The sequence below is a fragment of the Macrosteles quadrilineatus genome, unplaced genomic scaffold, assembly GCF_028750875.1.
Source record: "Macrosteles quadrilineatus isolate MER2022 unplaced genomic scaffold, UCM_ALF_1.0 Scaffold_3__2_contigs__length_128488019, whole genome shotgun sequence".
Classification (NCBI taxonomy): Eukaryota; Metazoa; Arthropoda; class Insecta; order Hemiptera; family Cicadellidae; genus Macrosteles; species Macrosteles quadrilineatus.
Genome location: NW_026542596.1, coordinates 54,727,631 through 54,744,602, shown reverse-complemented (window position 1 = coordinate 54,744,602; position 16,972 = coordinate 54,727,631). Strand labels below are relative to the sequence as shown.

General features: G+C 38.0%; 1 protein-coding gene across 1 annotated transcript; it reads right to left on the bottom strand.

Annotated features, from left to right (window-relative positions):
• Positions 1-468: 468 nt before the first annotated feature.
• Positions 469-15,374, bottom strand: LOC128990025 (deoxyribonuclease TATDN1). The gene is made up of 6 exons (XM_054412236.1): positions 14,993-15,374; positions 11,162-11,341; positions 9,422-9,608; positions 7,079-7,282; positions 6,321-6,524; positions 469-607 (listed from the first exon to the last, which is right to left on the bottom strand). The coding sequence occupies exons 1-6, from the start codon at positions 15,015-15,017 to the stop codon at positions 484-486; spliced, it is 924 nt and encodes a 307-aa protein (XP_054268211.1). The 5' UTR covers positions 15,018-15,374; the 3' UTR covers positions 469-483.
• Between the last annotated feature and the right edge of the window lie 1,598 nt (positions 15,375-16,972).

The window sequence follows — 16,972 nt, the reverse complement described above, 5'->3', positions numbered from 1 at the left end:
ATTAAAGATACAACCCAACAACCATACTAACACGATCCGTCTTGAGGGTTATGTTTACACAAACTCAAATAGTAAATAAATGTACTCAATGCGTTTCATCGGTATCATTGAATTGAAAAATAAATAACAGCAATTAAATTATACAGCTGATCAAAATGTAAACAATTATGTTCTTCATAAGGATAACATGGGAACTTTCAAAGCCACTGGGGCAGAGACCAAGGGACTTTTAAAAAAATGTAAGGCCAGTTTGCAAATCTACGTGACACGCTCTTTCTAATGAGACGTCAATGGAAAAAATCGGTTAAGAAATGGCGGAGGAGTTCAACCGACAAAGTTTCATGTAGCGTATTAATTATATAGATATGTCCCAAAGACTGTGTGCGGCCAAATTGCAGGAATCCTAAATTAAAACTCGTGTTTTATTTTTAACTAATCAATTGTAAAGGTGAAATAACTTATAAAATCACTTAACTATTTTATTTATATAGATAGGCCTAGCTTGATTTTATCTGGAAAGAACAGATCATATGTGTTTGACAGAATGATAGCAGAGAGTTCAGCAAAATTCTCGTTTCTGACTGCAGTGAGAACTTCCAGTACTTGGCTGAAACAAACATCATTTCTGGTTAGAAATGGTTCATATAGTGCAAAACCTAACCAGCAAACCAATTTTTAAAATTCAGAGGTTAAAGAGGTCTACTTGTGTAACTTAAGGAAGAATTTTTGTAAAGTTAAAAAATCTTTTTAAATACTTCAATCAGGTTACAGCTTAGCGTTCCAAGTTTACCAATCTAGCTTTTTGTAGGTAAAAACTAAGGCAAAATAAGTACAGTATTGAAAAACAACAAGGGATGGAGGAAGGGTAGTTGGGGTAGCGGATTTCTACCCCCGGATAATTTACCCCCATGAAAAAACGCCTACGTCATTTTGACGTCACGAGGGGCAGGGCCTATACACGGTCGAGAAACAGCCCGCGACTGGAAATCTACCCCCGGACATCTACCCCCAGACATCTACCCCTGGAGATCTATCCCCGGACATCTACCCCCGGAAATCTACCCACGTGGTCAGCTACGCTACGTATCGGCCAAGATGCATTGTTGTAATTGATTTTATTAATTGGTTGATGTAAATCAACGGCTCTTCGGTTATTCATTAGCTTCTAATATCCAGTATAAAGCATGCGATATGTCGTTGACATGTTTAACATTATCTATCTTCCTAACTCAATAAGCTGTAACAGTCCTTTTTCACCCGACCCACTTCGTCGATATATACAATTGAGGTGTCATTTTAAAGCTTAAGACCCATTGTAGCATATAGAATAATTAATTATTAAAACTCATTTTAAGTAAACTAAATCAATACTATTTATTTACAAGAACAAAACATAATGTAAACAAACCAAATAGCAGATGACTTTATAACTCAGCTGATAATAATAATCCTACATTTCTCCCCACCCAATTTAGGCTGAGTTTTCGAAACTATGTACATCATCAGTTTCAGGTTCCATTTGCATTTTCCATTGAGGTGGATCAGTTGCACCTTCTCTTGCTCTCAGCTGGTCAGCGTGTTTTCTCTTTATATCTCCCCCTACTAAAACGGTGTATGATAGCTCTCCCGTCCTTTCTTGTACTGTTCCTGGTCTCCAGCCCTTCTTCGTTTCATTTTGAACCCACACTTCTTGTTTGGCAGAAAACTCCTTTTGTTTGGATTTTAAGTCGTGATAGTACTTCTGTCGCCACACTTGATTTTCTATTCTCTCTCTGCTATTATACCTCCACCTGTCCAAAGCTGTTGGTAATCTTCTACCATAGAAAAGGACTGATGGTGGTTGTCCTGTGGTCTTTTGTGGGGTATTTCGATAAGCAAGCAACACTTGTAAAAGTGCAAGTGATGAACTGAGACCTTCTTGTTTGCAAGCACTATATCGACTCTTGAAGGTTCTGATAATCCTCTCCACTAAACCATTGGTTTTTGGATGATACGGCGCAGATGTAACATGACATATGTTATTGTCCTTACAAAAACTCTTAAACTCATGAGATGTGAAGGGGGTGCCATTATCCGATACAATTTTTTTAGGAACACCATACCTCGAAAACCAAGTCCTTAATCTATTTACAAGAGCAGCAGTTGTCGTACGGTCCATAACTTCGATCTCAACCCATTTTGAGTACGCATCGATTCCTACTAACCAGAATCGGTTGTCGAATGGACCTGCGAAGTCAAGATGAATTCGCTCCCAAGGATCACTTGGCACATTCCAAGGATATAGAGGTACTTCTGTGTCAAATGATCGGTTACTCTGGCAAGGGTGGCATCTACGGACATAAACCTCAACATCCTTATTCAGATTAGGCCACCAAACATAATACCTTGATAGGGATCTCATTGCCTCTATTCCAGGATGTCCTTTGTGGAGTTCTTTCAATACATTTTCTCTCAAAATCTGTGGCACCACAATTCTCCCTAATCGCATGATTATGCCGTTTTCTAATGTCAGCTCTTCTCTCTTATTCCAATATGGTTTCATGGATGGTGGTAAGTTTCCTGTATCTTTTGGCCAACCATGTTCCAGGTAGTCTATAAGTTTCTTCATATTTGGATCTTTCTTATACTCCAGTACAAGTTCATGATTTGGATAAACTACGTCAATTTTCTCCTGAACCAATGCTCGAATCTCTCTCTCATCTGGATCCAATACTTCTTGTGTCTTGAGTGAAAACCAAGATAAAAAATCAGCCAAACAATTATCCTGTCCCTTGATGTACTGGATCTCAAAATCATACTCCATTAAATACAAAGCCCAACGGACCAAACGGTTGTTAACTACTTTGGTAATATCTCGATGCATTCCAAATATTCTTTCAAGTGGCTTGTGGTCCGTTCTCACCTTGAAATGTCTTCCACTGAGGTATTGTCTAAACTTCTTCACGGCAAAAACTAACGCCAGTGCTTCCTTGTCAACTGTAGCATACCTTTTTTCTGCTTCGGTTAGTGTCCTCGAGGCGTACATTACTGGCCTTTCCGTTCCATCCGGCATCAAATGTAACAGCACTGCGCCAACCCCTTGTTCACAAGCATCACATTCAACAATGATCGGCTTTGATATGTCGTATGGAACTAATGTCTTCTCCAATGACAGTATATTCTTCAACTTGTCGAATGTACTTTGTTCGGTGTCAGTCCATTTCCATTTAGTCTTCGTACCAGTCAGCTTATGCAAGTTCGAAGCGATCGCATGAAGATTAGGTATATACCTTTCGTAAAAATTTAGCGCCCCTAGAAAAGCTCGTAATTCTTTCACGTTTCTTGGCCTTGGTGCGTGTCTTATGGTTTCAACTTTGTCTTCAGAGGGATGAATACCATTCCCATCTATTGTATGACCTAAATACTTTACAGATTTCTCAAAGAACTTACATTTTGACAGTTTCGCTCTTATTCCACTTGATTCTAGCCGCCTCAAAACTTCTCTAAGAGTGGTTATATGGGTGGTCTTATCCTTACTAGAAATGATTATATCATCAAGTAGAACTCCGACATTAAGTCCTTTTAGTAAACTTTCCATGTACCTTTGAAATTTTGCCGGACTCGAGGAAAGACCAAAAGGCAACCTTTTGTAGCGAAAGTAGCCTACATGAGTTGCTATTGTAAGGTACTTTTGTGACTCAGGGTGTACTTTCATTTGCAAGTACGCGTCTCGAAGATCTATGACTGAAAATATCTTTCCATCAGTTAATTTAGAAGTCAAGTCATCAAAGGTTGGCAAGAGGTGTCTTTCTGGAACGATGTTTGGATTCAAGGTTGTACGAAAATCGCCACAGATCCTGACTCTACCTCCACCCTTGTCTACGTTGACTGTTGGGGTAGGCCTACTCCATTCTATCGGTGTTTCGGAAGGGTCCACTGCTTCCAAAACTCCTTCCTGTACTAATCGCTGTAATTCTCGCTCCACTGCCTCCCTTAAGGGAAATGGAACTCGTCGTGCCCCGAAAGATACAGGTTTTGTTCCACTTTTTAGATGAATAACTTCATTAGAGTCAGATATCGTTCCTAGCTCATCACGAAAGAGTTCTGAAAACTCCTGAGTTAATGCCTCAACTTCTTTTTGTGACGTTTTTCTATAACTTTCTTCATTCTTACCTGTCTCTTTACTATTTGTCTTTCCATTGTCAATACGCCTAACCCTTACTTCCCTAGGCAAATTAAGATTGAAAGCTACACTCCACGGCAACCCAAATAATGGAACATCATCTTCTAGTAATACAATAACCGGCAATCGCTTAGTACGATTACGTAAAGTAACGTCCACAAAAGCCTTACCCATGACTTCCAGCTTATTTTTTCCGTAGCCAGTGATGACATCAGACGTCTTTTTGAGAGATTCACCACTTGAATTGATCTTATCCCAAAGAGACAAACTTATAGCACTTACCCGAGCCCCGGAATCAAACTCCATTCTAACATTATACCCATTCAATTCTACATCTATTGTAGCTCTGGGAACCTTACTCTTAACTGACCTAATTTGTGTTCCGCTAACATCAATATCAGAACTACACTCATCATCGTAAGTTTGATCACAAGAATCATCTACTTTTCTCAAATTACCTTCTGTTCTCTTGACAAAATTATTTTTACTTTTGCACATTCTTGCGAAGTGGCCTCTCTTTGAACATTTCTTGCACACAGCAGAAACAGCAGGACACCTATCTTCACTAGGGTCATGTGTAAACCCACATCTAGGCTATAACACCTATTGAAACCAGTAGATTTCTGTACCTCTGGTTTCCTATTTTCCTTACTGTCACTTACTTTGAAAATCTCATTTTTACACGAATGTTTGGAAACTTCTTCTCTCGCGCGTTCCATAGATTGAGCTAACTCTAGTACCGGTACTACTGTTGACTTAACACGCTCACCTCGGTTATCAACTCCCTCGGGCCATCTTTGTCTGACTTCAACTTCAAATTCTGGGCAGTTGCTTCCTACTGCAAACCTATCTCGTACTCGTTCATCTAAGCTATCTCCATATTTACAACTTCTAGCCAAAGACTTCAATCTGTTATAAAACAAAATAAATGTCTCACCATCTTTTCTTATTGCTCTTTCAAACTCAAACCTTGTTGCAAAAAGGGTCCTGGTAGGCTTGAACAACCGGTTGGCTTCCTCTTTGACTTCGTCGTAGGTGCACTCCTCCCAGGCCCTTGGATACATCTGGTCCGACAGTGCCCTGAGGTGCTCCTCTCCGATATTTGCCAATAGAAGATCTCGCCGAGCCACTTGTTCTTCTGTGTTAGCACCACCCAGTCCCTTAACTCTGCAGGTCAACTCAAAACGAGTTATGTAGTCTTCCCACAATTGTTCCTATTATACTCTTTAAATGAAAATCTGCTCATTCTATCTTGTATGCAAGACATGTTACAACAGTCAATTACACTCTTATACTGAGACTGGTCCGTTTTCCTAGGCATTTTCTCGTCTCCAATATAGAATAATTAATTATTAAAACTCATTTTAAGTAAACTAAATCAATACTATTTATTTACAAGAACAAAACATAATGTAAACAAACCAAATAGCAGATGATTCATAACTTTATAACTCAGCTGATAATAATAATCCTACATAGCACATTCTCATATTCAGAGAATGTATAACGCTTAATAAGTCCTAACTTAATTGGAAAGTTATGCCTTAAAACAAAACTTGTCAACTTATGTCCATAAATAAGTGTTTAAAATATTCATTCATAAGAATAACATATAGGAAGTGAATATGCAAGTTTCCTGTCAATAAAATGTTAAAATGAAGCTGGGAGTAGATTTCCGGGGGTAAATGTCTGGGGGTAGATGTCCGGGGGTAGATTTCCAGTCGCGGGCTGTTTCTTGACCCCGTCCCTCGTGACGTCAAAATGACGTAGGTGTTTTTTCATGGGGGTAAATTATCCGGGGGTAGAATTCTAGCCGGATGTGTAGTTTAGGTATAACACTACTTGGTTCAATGAATCTAGATAAAAAAGTCCAGGTAGGCCATAGAACACCTAGGAGACTTGAAGTGTGACTTTGTGTCCAAATCTCTTGTCTACATTCTCCCAAGGAATGGAATTTGTTTTTTATCTGTTCTATGGTCCACCTGGATTTTTCCTAAGGTAATCTAGCTGCTATTTCTTAATTCTAATCACAATCCCGGCCTAGAGCTTTCCCTTGAACAAAACCTCACCACTAGAACAATTCTTAAATTACATCCTACAAACTTTGCTCTTTACACTTTACCTGTATTAGAGAAAGTTTTTGACATATTTAACTCACACAACATTTGCTGGCTCATTCCGTCCCTTGACCATGGAGTCCGGAGACCATTTTTCTTTCCTCACTGAAGGCAGGCAGGTTTTGACAAATTTCGCACTGGCATGAGACGGCCGTATCTCACACCACGGTGCATCTGTTTCTATCAGGAGTCTGTTTGATGGGATGATTTTCACCACTTCCAAGTTCTCTTCAGTCTTCAATGAACTGTTTTAGAAAATACAAATCTTTCTAAGATAAACCTAAAACTAAATCAACAGGGTTTGGAAAGGCTGAAATGTCAGTGTATAAGTAAGAAACGGTATAACAGGAGCTTCCACTGTCCATGGCTAAAAATTAACATGTGAATGGGTTGTATACCTAATGGCACCTAGTGTATCATTATATAGTTACTAATTTGCTACCCTTGAGTAGGTGATAGCCTAGGCCTCTACTATAATTACTGGTACCTAACTATCTGCCTAGATTAGGATATCTTTCAAGTTTATTTTTAGAAGGTTCTTCATTCAAATTTTAAGTCTTAAACCAATTGGCAATCAAGCTATAAGTCATTAATTTTCAATTATTAACTTGTACTATTATTCATTACAAAATTAGTTTCAAACATACTCTTCATCAATACACAAGTGTTACGTTAAGAAGTTGTTAAACCAGTGAGAATTAAAAATAAATGAGAAATGTAGAATTTAAAAAATAAGTTGAATGATCCCATACCAAAAACCTAAGAATACGATGAATGAGAACCTAAAGGAAGAACTTACCAGCCATTGATCCCAATGTAGTATCCCATACTGAGGAACATTTGAGCGTCGTCTGCCGAGCCATCAAATGAGTGGATGACTCCGCCGTGCAGACGATCTTGCCATTTCTTTAGAATTTTGGCTACATCAGGTGCTGCGTTGCGACAGTGAAGGAATAGAGGCAACTTGTGACTTGTGGCTAGCTCCAACTGCCACTCAAAATACCTTAGGAAAAACATGTTGTTACTTAGGAGTAAAGGGACTTAAAAGTCTCAATAGTCAACTAGTACTGTAGGCGAGAGTTAAGAAGTCCTCTGAGCCCTGGCCTATTCTAAAAATGCAGGCGCTTGCTACTCGACGGCTAGGCGCTCCGGGCGGGTTAATCATGTTCCACGCAGTAGTCAAGGCTCACATCCACTGTGTTAAAACGAAAAAAGCACCTGCAAATACAACATACAAACATTGCTGCATATCACTCTGGCTCAGAGGACTTCTTAACTCTCGCCCACAGTAGCATTGCAACAAGTAATGAGCTTAGACAGAAAATATTTATATAAAACCTCAGAAACAGCTAGTCTCATGCATTTTTAGAACTGTACTTATTTTCTATAAGCATGTTTTGTCCATCGAATCGTACAAGAGAGTAATGCCAGATTCAAATTTGCTAAAATCAAAAATGTCCAACCAACACTCAAAAATAAACCCTTCCTGGGCTATGGACGGATGTATCCGTCAACCTTTGTTTACTTTCTGGGCTGAAAATGGATATATCCGTCCCGAGAAATTTCTTTTCTGGGCTAAAGCACAGAAAACATTACTATAACCCAGAATGCCAACCGCGTGGTAAAAAGCATTAAGTGTTGTGAGAGAGCTTTGCCTGTCAATCGTAGGCAGCGCCACCAGCGTTGCCATGCACTCAGCATAGCAACGCTGGTGGCGCTGCCTACGATTGACAGGCAAAGCTCTCTCAAAACACTTAATGCTTTTTACCATGCGGTTGGCATTCTGGGTTATATTCAAATTCAAACAATTTTATTCATGCAATTTTTAAATTAAGTACATAATCCCATGTGCCATGCAAAGCACGTGCAGGATGAAAAACACATTTTTATTAATACATTTCATTTTCTGGCAGCAAACAGTTCATTTTTTTCTTCTTTGTCACTTTAACAGAACAGTGAGTACCTGAAAGTACCTGAGTAGTTATAGTAAAGTAGTATGTTTTCTGTGGCTAAAGACGGATATATCCGTCCAAAAAACAAATTGATATACAATGTTTATAATACGGTAATAAACATTGCACAGCATTATAAATGGGTTATTTTGTTTTCATGGTTGACAATAATAATTGCCGCAGCTTTTTCAGCTATTTTGCACCATAGAGTGTGCGTAAGTAAATATTGCTGTCTCACTTCACTCATGGTTGTTAGTGAGTGATGTTTACATTTTGTGTTTTGTACTTTATTTTATGTTATTCAGCTAAAGTTTCTAATGGAAACGATCTGAAATTTGAAGATGTTATTGAGATGCTTAATAAAAGTATGTCTGAGGGGAGTTTTATACTTGACAGTGAAAATAATAGTATAGAATGTGATGGATATGATGAACATGAAGAACAGTCTTTACGTAGTGGAAGTCTTGGCGGGGAATGGGATTGAGGACATGGAACTGAACTGAGTGGTTTAGATTTACTTCAGAATGATAGATACATTTTTATGGATAAAAAATAAAACCAGGGAAGGAATAGCCTAAGGTTGACGGATATATCCGTCTGCCACCCACAAGGATTCTCAAGATTATTGGCAGTGTTCATATTTTGTGATTATCATTGAGGGCGGCAGACGGATATATCCGTCCACCTTATGTTTTTTGTGGGCCAAAGACGGATATATCCGTCAAATCAAATTTTATTTTCTTCATAACTTTTGTACAAATTTAGTTCCGCCCAAAGGAAAATCTTTTTATGATCCATGAATTATTTAAAGTGAAATAAATACAAAACACAACCACTTTAGTTTTTAATAAAAAAAAAAAAATTAAGCTTCGGCCTTTCATTTAATTTAGCCCTGGAAGGGTTAAAAATCTATCTGTAGCAGAAAAGGATGAGAGAATTCATAGGTGATGAGGTCTGTAGAAGAGTGAAAAGGCAGATGGTGGAAAAAGACAAACTTTGGAGGGATAGAAGAAGAAGAAAATACCTAATTAACGTTAACACCCACTCAGTTGTAATGGGAGTGGAAGAGGATATATGTATGTGATATCTTTGACTTCTGTATCCTATAGTCTTATAGTATCTATAGTCAATAGGTATACAATACTCTATGTTACTTAGGTCAAGTATTAAAGTAAAGGTTAAATATTTACTTGAGCTGAATATCCTTATCGCAGAATTTCAACCTATCGTAGTCCAAACCACACTCCCCTACGGCAACCACTTTATCCTTGTTGTTCTCTATGAGGTCGCTAAGCTGCTGAAGGTATTTGTCTTTACCCTCCTTATCAAACTCTCCACACTGAGTTGGATGACAGCCGACTGTGCTGAACAATCTTTCTGCAATATGAGTCACCTGTGAATAACCTCCCAAAAATCATTATGTGGCTTTTAATACTGGGAGGTTGACAGTACAAGTTCTCATTGAAAGGCCAATTATTTTATAGATAGGTTCAGTAGACCTAAAGCTAAGGTGAACCACTCTGTTACCATTTTATCACACAGTTGGCAGAAACAGTACTTGGGTCTCCAGGGCAGAAATCCCGCTCTCTATCCACAAGACCAGCCTGAAAATAGTTAAGGCCTACAGTTCATGACTTAATGCATAAAGTTGTTTTGCATGTACAGTAAACCCTTTAACACGTTCGCTGCTGCCCACCAATGACAGACGTAGTCCCGGTGCGGCGCAGCGTCGAGCGAACCCATTTGGCTTACAAATATTTTGGTAATGAATAATTACGTGCGGTGATGTGCTGCGATACGACGAGAGTCGACGTAGTTTGCTAAAACACTCACAGATAGCAGCAATGTCTAAAACTAGCTGGTCCCACTGGCCGGAGAAAGAAGAGACAACATTTGATTTCTAAGCTTACCAAGTTCCAACCTACACCACAATAAAGCACCCATTCCTAGCTAAAGGACATAATAGACCCGTTCTTCCCAGTGTGCTACTGCGCAGAAATTTAATTGAACGTAGGCGATTCTGGCACTCACCAATGAGCGTTCAGCGTGGCAGAAAGGAACTAGAGCACTCACTGGTGAGTGGCCCGCAGCGAATGTGTTAATGCAGATTTTGCTTAAACCGACCAGCCATTTGATAGCAGTTGGAAGTATTTCATGGTAAGCCAAGGGGCTATATATATAGCTTACATAAAAAGACTCCAAGTACAGGGTTAAAGAAAAGTTACTCAACATTTTGTGACCAGAACTTTTTTGTGTGTTTTAAAAGGTTTTGTGACCTTGTCATGAGGGGACTTTGTATCCAGTCTTAAAGTGATTATTTCAGTTGTGAAAGGTGTTTTAGCTATCATACTGCAATATAGTAGATTTTCAACTATCCAATCTTTTATGTAGACCATTGGAGTGCCCTGAGATGTGCTATTTATGAAAGGCATGAGAACGTTTGAAATATTTTTTTATGAACGTTTGTTCTCCATGCTAACTCACACATCTCACAGTCTCAATGCTTGAATATATATGTCAAATCAGCTGGAAAAAATTGCACACAGAAGTTTTACTTAAGTGCAGTGTTTGACAGCCAATCAACGTAATCGGTCAGAGAGAAAAAGCATTACAATCTTCCTACCTAAGTATCATAAACTATCATAATACCGTAATATTACAGTAGTTTAATATAATTATTATGTAATGTTTTAATTGTTAAACCTGTATTTTTGTAGTTTACAAAGTAAAAATATTTATTTTACTTTTAAAAATGGTATAACATTACCTGTGAAATCTGACCTTTTTGCTAATCCAACCAGGCCCTACCTGTATAACTGAGTAAACATGACTTTGAAAAAGGCATAAAAAAACATGAAACATAAAATCTTGCACTTTGCAAGCTATATTGCGTTCTGTTCAATTAGAATGTGAAAATCTAAATGGGTTACCATCCGTCCTGGTTATAGCTAGAGCTTCTTTACTCTCCTTGAGACCAGTTCCAGTAATGATTATTTTATCAAGTCCTTGAGCCCATGCACGTCCCAATACATTAGGTAAGTCAGGCTGGTGTTTCTGAGATTCATTGTAGATACCTCTGTACATGGAGTCCGTTAGGTTTACAGCTATGTCTGGAATAGGAAAATAATTTATTTATTTCATATTAAGCTATCGTCTATCAATTTAAGAAAATGAATTACATAATTACCTTCCCTATAGCATCAAACCTAAGTACGACTGCTAGAGAGTGGTTCAGTCATAATAGGCTAAAACTTAATGAAAATAAGACACAGAAACTGATCTGCTCTCTGTCGCCATCGCTTGAGCAGGTTTGGATAAATATGTCACTGCTTGGATTTACTCTCGATTCTAAGTTAACTTGGGGAGACCACATTGATAACATTTGCAAGAGGTTAGCGAGGGTCACCTATCTGCTCCGGAAACTCACCAAACTAGTCCCCAAATCCTACTTGATAGTGGTATATCATGCCTTGTTCCATAGCCACATCTCGTATGGTCTACAGCTATGGGGCCATGCACCTGACTGCCTGAAAATCCTACGGCAGCAAAAGAAGGCTTTGCGAGTCATCACGAGTAGTAGGAGGCGTGAACACTGTAGGCCGCTTTTTATAAGGACGGGCATACCGACTGTCTACAGTAGTTACATGCTCTCATCTGCAAAATATGTCCATGATAACCTGGGGAAATTCAACAAAAGGAATGTGCACAGCCACAATACTAGGTGCAAAACCAAAATCTACATTCCTTTCTGCTGGCTAAGCAAAACCAGGGATGCTTTTCCAGTTATGGCCCTAAAGCTCTACAATAATCTCCCTGTCGGAATCAAGCAGCTTGAGGGTAACAAGTTTGCCTCAAATCTTAAGAGCCTCATGAGAGTGCAACCCTACTACAGCTTGAAAGAGTTTTTCGAAGCAAGCTTTGATGACAGTAGACCATTGTCCACGCCATCTTGGAAGTTCTGTAAATAGCCCTTGTAAATATGTATAGCCTATATAAATCATTTTGGACGCAGCTTATCCAGTGTGTTACTGGTCTCAGGCTAAGAAGAAGGTAATCAGGTAATCAGGTACTCATTGAAATTAATGTTAGCCTAAGCTAATTAAATAGCCTCTGACAATTTTAAGGGAATATTTTTGTGAGAATCCAGCCAGGTAAATGGACATTTGCTTAGTCTGAAGGATTGTTGTACCATAGGTATCTTTTTACAAGGGAAATCTGGAGGGTACAATGGTAAGTCCAAAAAAGTGGTGATTACCGGGTTGAGAAAATGCTTTTCATCCTCATTGTACTTCCCGTTCAATTCCAATTACCCTGCATCCCACAAATGGTCTAAGAATCCCATTTCTTATATGAGGGTAAAATCCCACGAATACTGAGGACAATACTCCTCCAACTAACTTGTAGTCCAGTTTAGAGATAAAAGTGGTCTGACTCTAAGCGTCACACAGAAAAATTTTTTACTTTCAATATAAGTTATAGTGAAACTGACATAAGACTCAATTTTTTAAAGCCTATTATCGAACATTCAAGAACCTAACTTATTTGACCGAGATAACCAAAACTAGTCTAACCAAGAACCAACCTTTCTACGTATAAGGATTGTAAACATTGGCAATACAATGCAGTCACAACTTATCATAAAAACCTATTTTCATAAGATAAAAATAAAACAACCCGATATTAAACCTGATATTTATAGGCATGATCTGTGGATGTGATACTCCCTGGTGTGGAGTAATGTCCGCACTAGTGAGTATCCAATTCGTGAATTACGAGGCTAAATGTGGTTCGGATTCCACTATAAACTGTAGGTCCCTTAGTTACTATTGGCTGTATGGGCTATTAATTAACAGCTGTGTCTAAGGAACATGTCAGCCTTAGTCATAACATGACTACAAGATCGCGCCACTCATCCTCAGGGCTGTCCGAAGGGCGCCGTGGTTGAGGGGGCGCCGCACAGTGGCAATTTGTATCAACATAGTATATTAAAAATAGTGTATTAAAATAGTGTAATTAAAAAGTGTATTAAAAATATGCGAATGCGACTATAGATATACCACGAACAAAACAACCTGCGCAGAAACGAAAAGATCACGTGGTTCGCGCAGGTAGGTGGGCCGTACCATTGAAACCTGCGCGGCTCGAAACGGCCGAGGGTTCTTTTGTTTCTGGTATTACTATATTATTACTGGGGGGGGGGGGGGAGGGGGCGCCACAACCTTGTTTGCTCCGGGCGCCGCCAACCCTAGGGACGGCCCTACTCATCCTACACTCATATTTGTGTTAAAATACACACATAGTAGCATCCCCATCTTAAATAATTGATCATGATTGATTTGTGGCAAACGGATTGATGTTTAAATTAATAATTACAACTTACGTCAATCAATCCTATTATATTTATGGAGGACGCATGTTTCGAACTTTAGGTCATCTTCTGCTCCGCTGTTGCACTAGGTTATTCCATACTTAGTTGCATTGTTGGTGTAGCAACCGCGAAAATATGTTTTGCTGAAGAACATAGTCTGACTACGTAAACATAAAAACACGACACTGACAAAAACATTTAAATAAAACTATCACCATGCACACGGCTGAACCGGCTCGAGACTGCGGTGGCACTGACTTGATAGCAATAGTGGTTGGTAACAGCGGAGCAGAAGATGACCTAAATAAAGGTCTAAACGTGCATCCTCCATAAATATAACAGGATTGATTGACGTAAGTTGTAATTATTACATAATTAATCCTGATAATTAGATTAATTCGTAAATTACTAGGCTAAATGTGGTTTGGATTCCACTATAAACTGTAGCTGTTAGTTGCCATTGACTGGATGGGCTTTTAATTAACAGTCCTCACATAAGGAACTTGTCGGCCTTAGTCAGTAAAGCCTATTCCACAATTAAGGGAGACTGTCGGCGGACACTCAAAGAGAGTTGGCCAAACGTCTGCCAACAGTCTGTCAACGCAGTTTCAAATAGGCCTACAAGTTTCTTATGTGTTTTGCGTCCACACAAGCCAGCCAGGATGGTATGGCGACCAAGGAGGACATGATTATATCCTGTGTGGGCTTCATATTTCTGAACCATGGGGCTAAGTTTAATGAACCGAGGAAGAGACAATGATAAACCCGACATTTTCTCGAGCAAGGTTAGCTTACTATGGTCACAATCTTCTTTCGGATCTCCGATTAGAAGATGGTGCAGGATTTAGGAACTTAACTAGGCTGACTCCTAGAGATTTTGAGGTTTTGCTAGGCTTTGTTGGCCTAAGATTTCAAGCTTGAAGAGATGAATAATTCAATAAAATATCATATATAGTTAATAATATAAATCAATGAAAAATAAAATTCCAAAGCTTTAAAGGTAGGCTACTAAATTTAGCTCTTTTAGCACCGCCCTAAAATTGTAATATTACCGCATTGCAGTTCAACTAAATGGACTGAATGTTTAACACCTCCAGGTTGTATCCAGTCTCCTACACAAATTTCGTAGGCTATCTTGAAAACAATGTATTTTGTCTCAGAAACACGGAAGTTTGTCAGCGGACAGTCAGCAAACAGTTGGCCGACTAAGTTATCTGGAGACATCGCTGGACAAATGGCAACATCACTACGAGACAGTCTACCGATAATGTTTCCAGAGCATATCACCATGTGTGGACGAGGCTTAACAAGACTACAAGATCGCAACACTCATCCTACACTCATCTCCATTGGTAAGTATTATCCTAGGATTAACCTAAAATTGGATCCTTACCTATAAACCCTTTGTTTGTAAACATGGTTCTTACAGTTGCTTGCAAAAATGTAGAAATATTTGTATGGCTAATATAAAACACTTTGAAGAGATTGACGGAACTAGGTCAAGGTAGAGTTAAACTGAGAAAAACAAGGGGAAGTTAGCACTAAAATTAAAAATGATTTGTTCTTATCATATCAATGAATCAATCATATATTGATAAACACCCGTGAATCAAATCAGTTTAGCTTTATTATAGAAAATATATACAACCGGAAGTGATTACAGTAATAAGCTAAATCGATAGAATTCAGTTTATGTTTACAATTTTCGTTTGAAACAGGTTAACGAACAAATAACATTCATAAGAAAAACAAAACAAATAAAGGTTCTTTTTTATCTAACTTCGAACTCCAATGTCCGATCAAATTATTGAAATTTGAAATCAGCTGGAGCTGACAGCTGACTGAACATTGACACTGAACTCAGAACTGACAGTGACACTCAGTGACAGTGGATTGGCGAAATCCCGCCGACCCCACAACGCGACAGCGTTGACACTTGGAACCATAGATCTCTATATAATACAACTATATAATAGAGATCTATGCTTGGAACTGGTTGTGGCATAGATTAAAGGAGGAGAGATGTCTTTTTACTCTTTTAATCTATAGTCCCGGTTAGGCTGAAACCACAGCCACCTCCTCTAATACAGGTGGCTGTGCTGAAACTCAAATTATGGAAAATAATAAATCAAATTCAATATATTTAGAAAAAAAAAACCACTTGGGATGTAGATATTTACATGAAACTTGGAACGAAGGTATATCCACATGTATTCTACTCGTATGTAAAATTTGGTAAAGATAAAAAAATATTTATCTATTTTATTAACTAAAAACCGCCCAAAATAGCTCATTTTATTTTGTTGACCCGGGTCAATCGCCTAAAAATAGTACTTAGAATTAAACTATATACAAAAAACATGGAACGAAGGTATATCCACATGTATTCTACACGTATGTTAAATTTGGTAACGATTAAAAAATATTTACCTATTTTATTAACAAAAAACTGCCGTAAAAAGGTAATTTCATTTTGTTGACCCGGGTCAATCACCAATAAAAGGTACTTAGAATTAAACTATATACATGAAACTTGGAAAGAAGGTATATCTACATGTATTCTACACGTATGTAACATTTGGTAACGATAAAAAAATTATTTACCTATTTTATTAACAAAAAACTGCAGTAAAAAGATAATTTTATTTTGTTGACCCGGGTCAATCACCAATAAAAGGTACTTAGAATTAAACTATATACATGAATCTTGGAAAGAAGGTATATCTACATGTATTCTACACGTATGTAACATTTGGTAACGATAAAAAATTATTTACCTATTTTATTAACAAAAAACTGCCGTAAAAAGCTAATTTCATTTTGTTGACCCGGGTCAATCACAAATAAAAGGTACTTAGAATTTCATTTTGTTTACATACGTGTAGAATACAAGTAGATATACCTTCTTTCCAAGTTTCATGTATATAGTTTAATTCTAAGTACCTTTTATTGGTGATTGACCCGGGTCAACAAAATGAAATTAGCTTTTTACGGCAGTTTTTTGTTAATAAAATAGGTAAATATTTTTTAATCGTTACCAAATTTTACATACGTATAGAATATATGTGGATATACCTTAGTTCCAAGTTTCATGTATATAGTTTAATTCTAAGTACCTTTTTTTAGGCGATTGACCCGGGTCAACAAAATAAAATTAGCTATTTTGGGCGGTTTTTAGTTAATGAAATAGGTAAATAATTTGTTATCGTCACCAAATGTTACATACGTGTAGAATACATCTAGATATACCTTCGTTCCAAGTTTCGTGTATATAGTTTAATTAGAAGTACCTTTTATTGGCGATTGACCCGGGTCGGCAAAATGAAATTAGATTTTACGGCAGTTTTCTGTTAATAAAATAGGTAACTATTTT

Excerpts from the sequence above, each read along its gene's own strand:
- LOC128990025 (XM_054412236.1), bottom strand. The coding sequence starts at position 15,017 with ATGTTTACAAACAAAGGGTTTATAG. Across the intron at positions 9,609-11,161 it reads AGCTATAACCAGGACGGATG|AAAGATTGTTCAGCACAGTC; the intron begins GTAACCCATTTA and ends CTCATATTGCAG. Across the intron at positions 6,525-7,078 it reads TACATTGGGATCAATGGCTG|TTCATTGAAGACTGAAGAGA; the intron begins GTAAGTTCTTCC and ends TTTCTAAAACAG.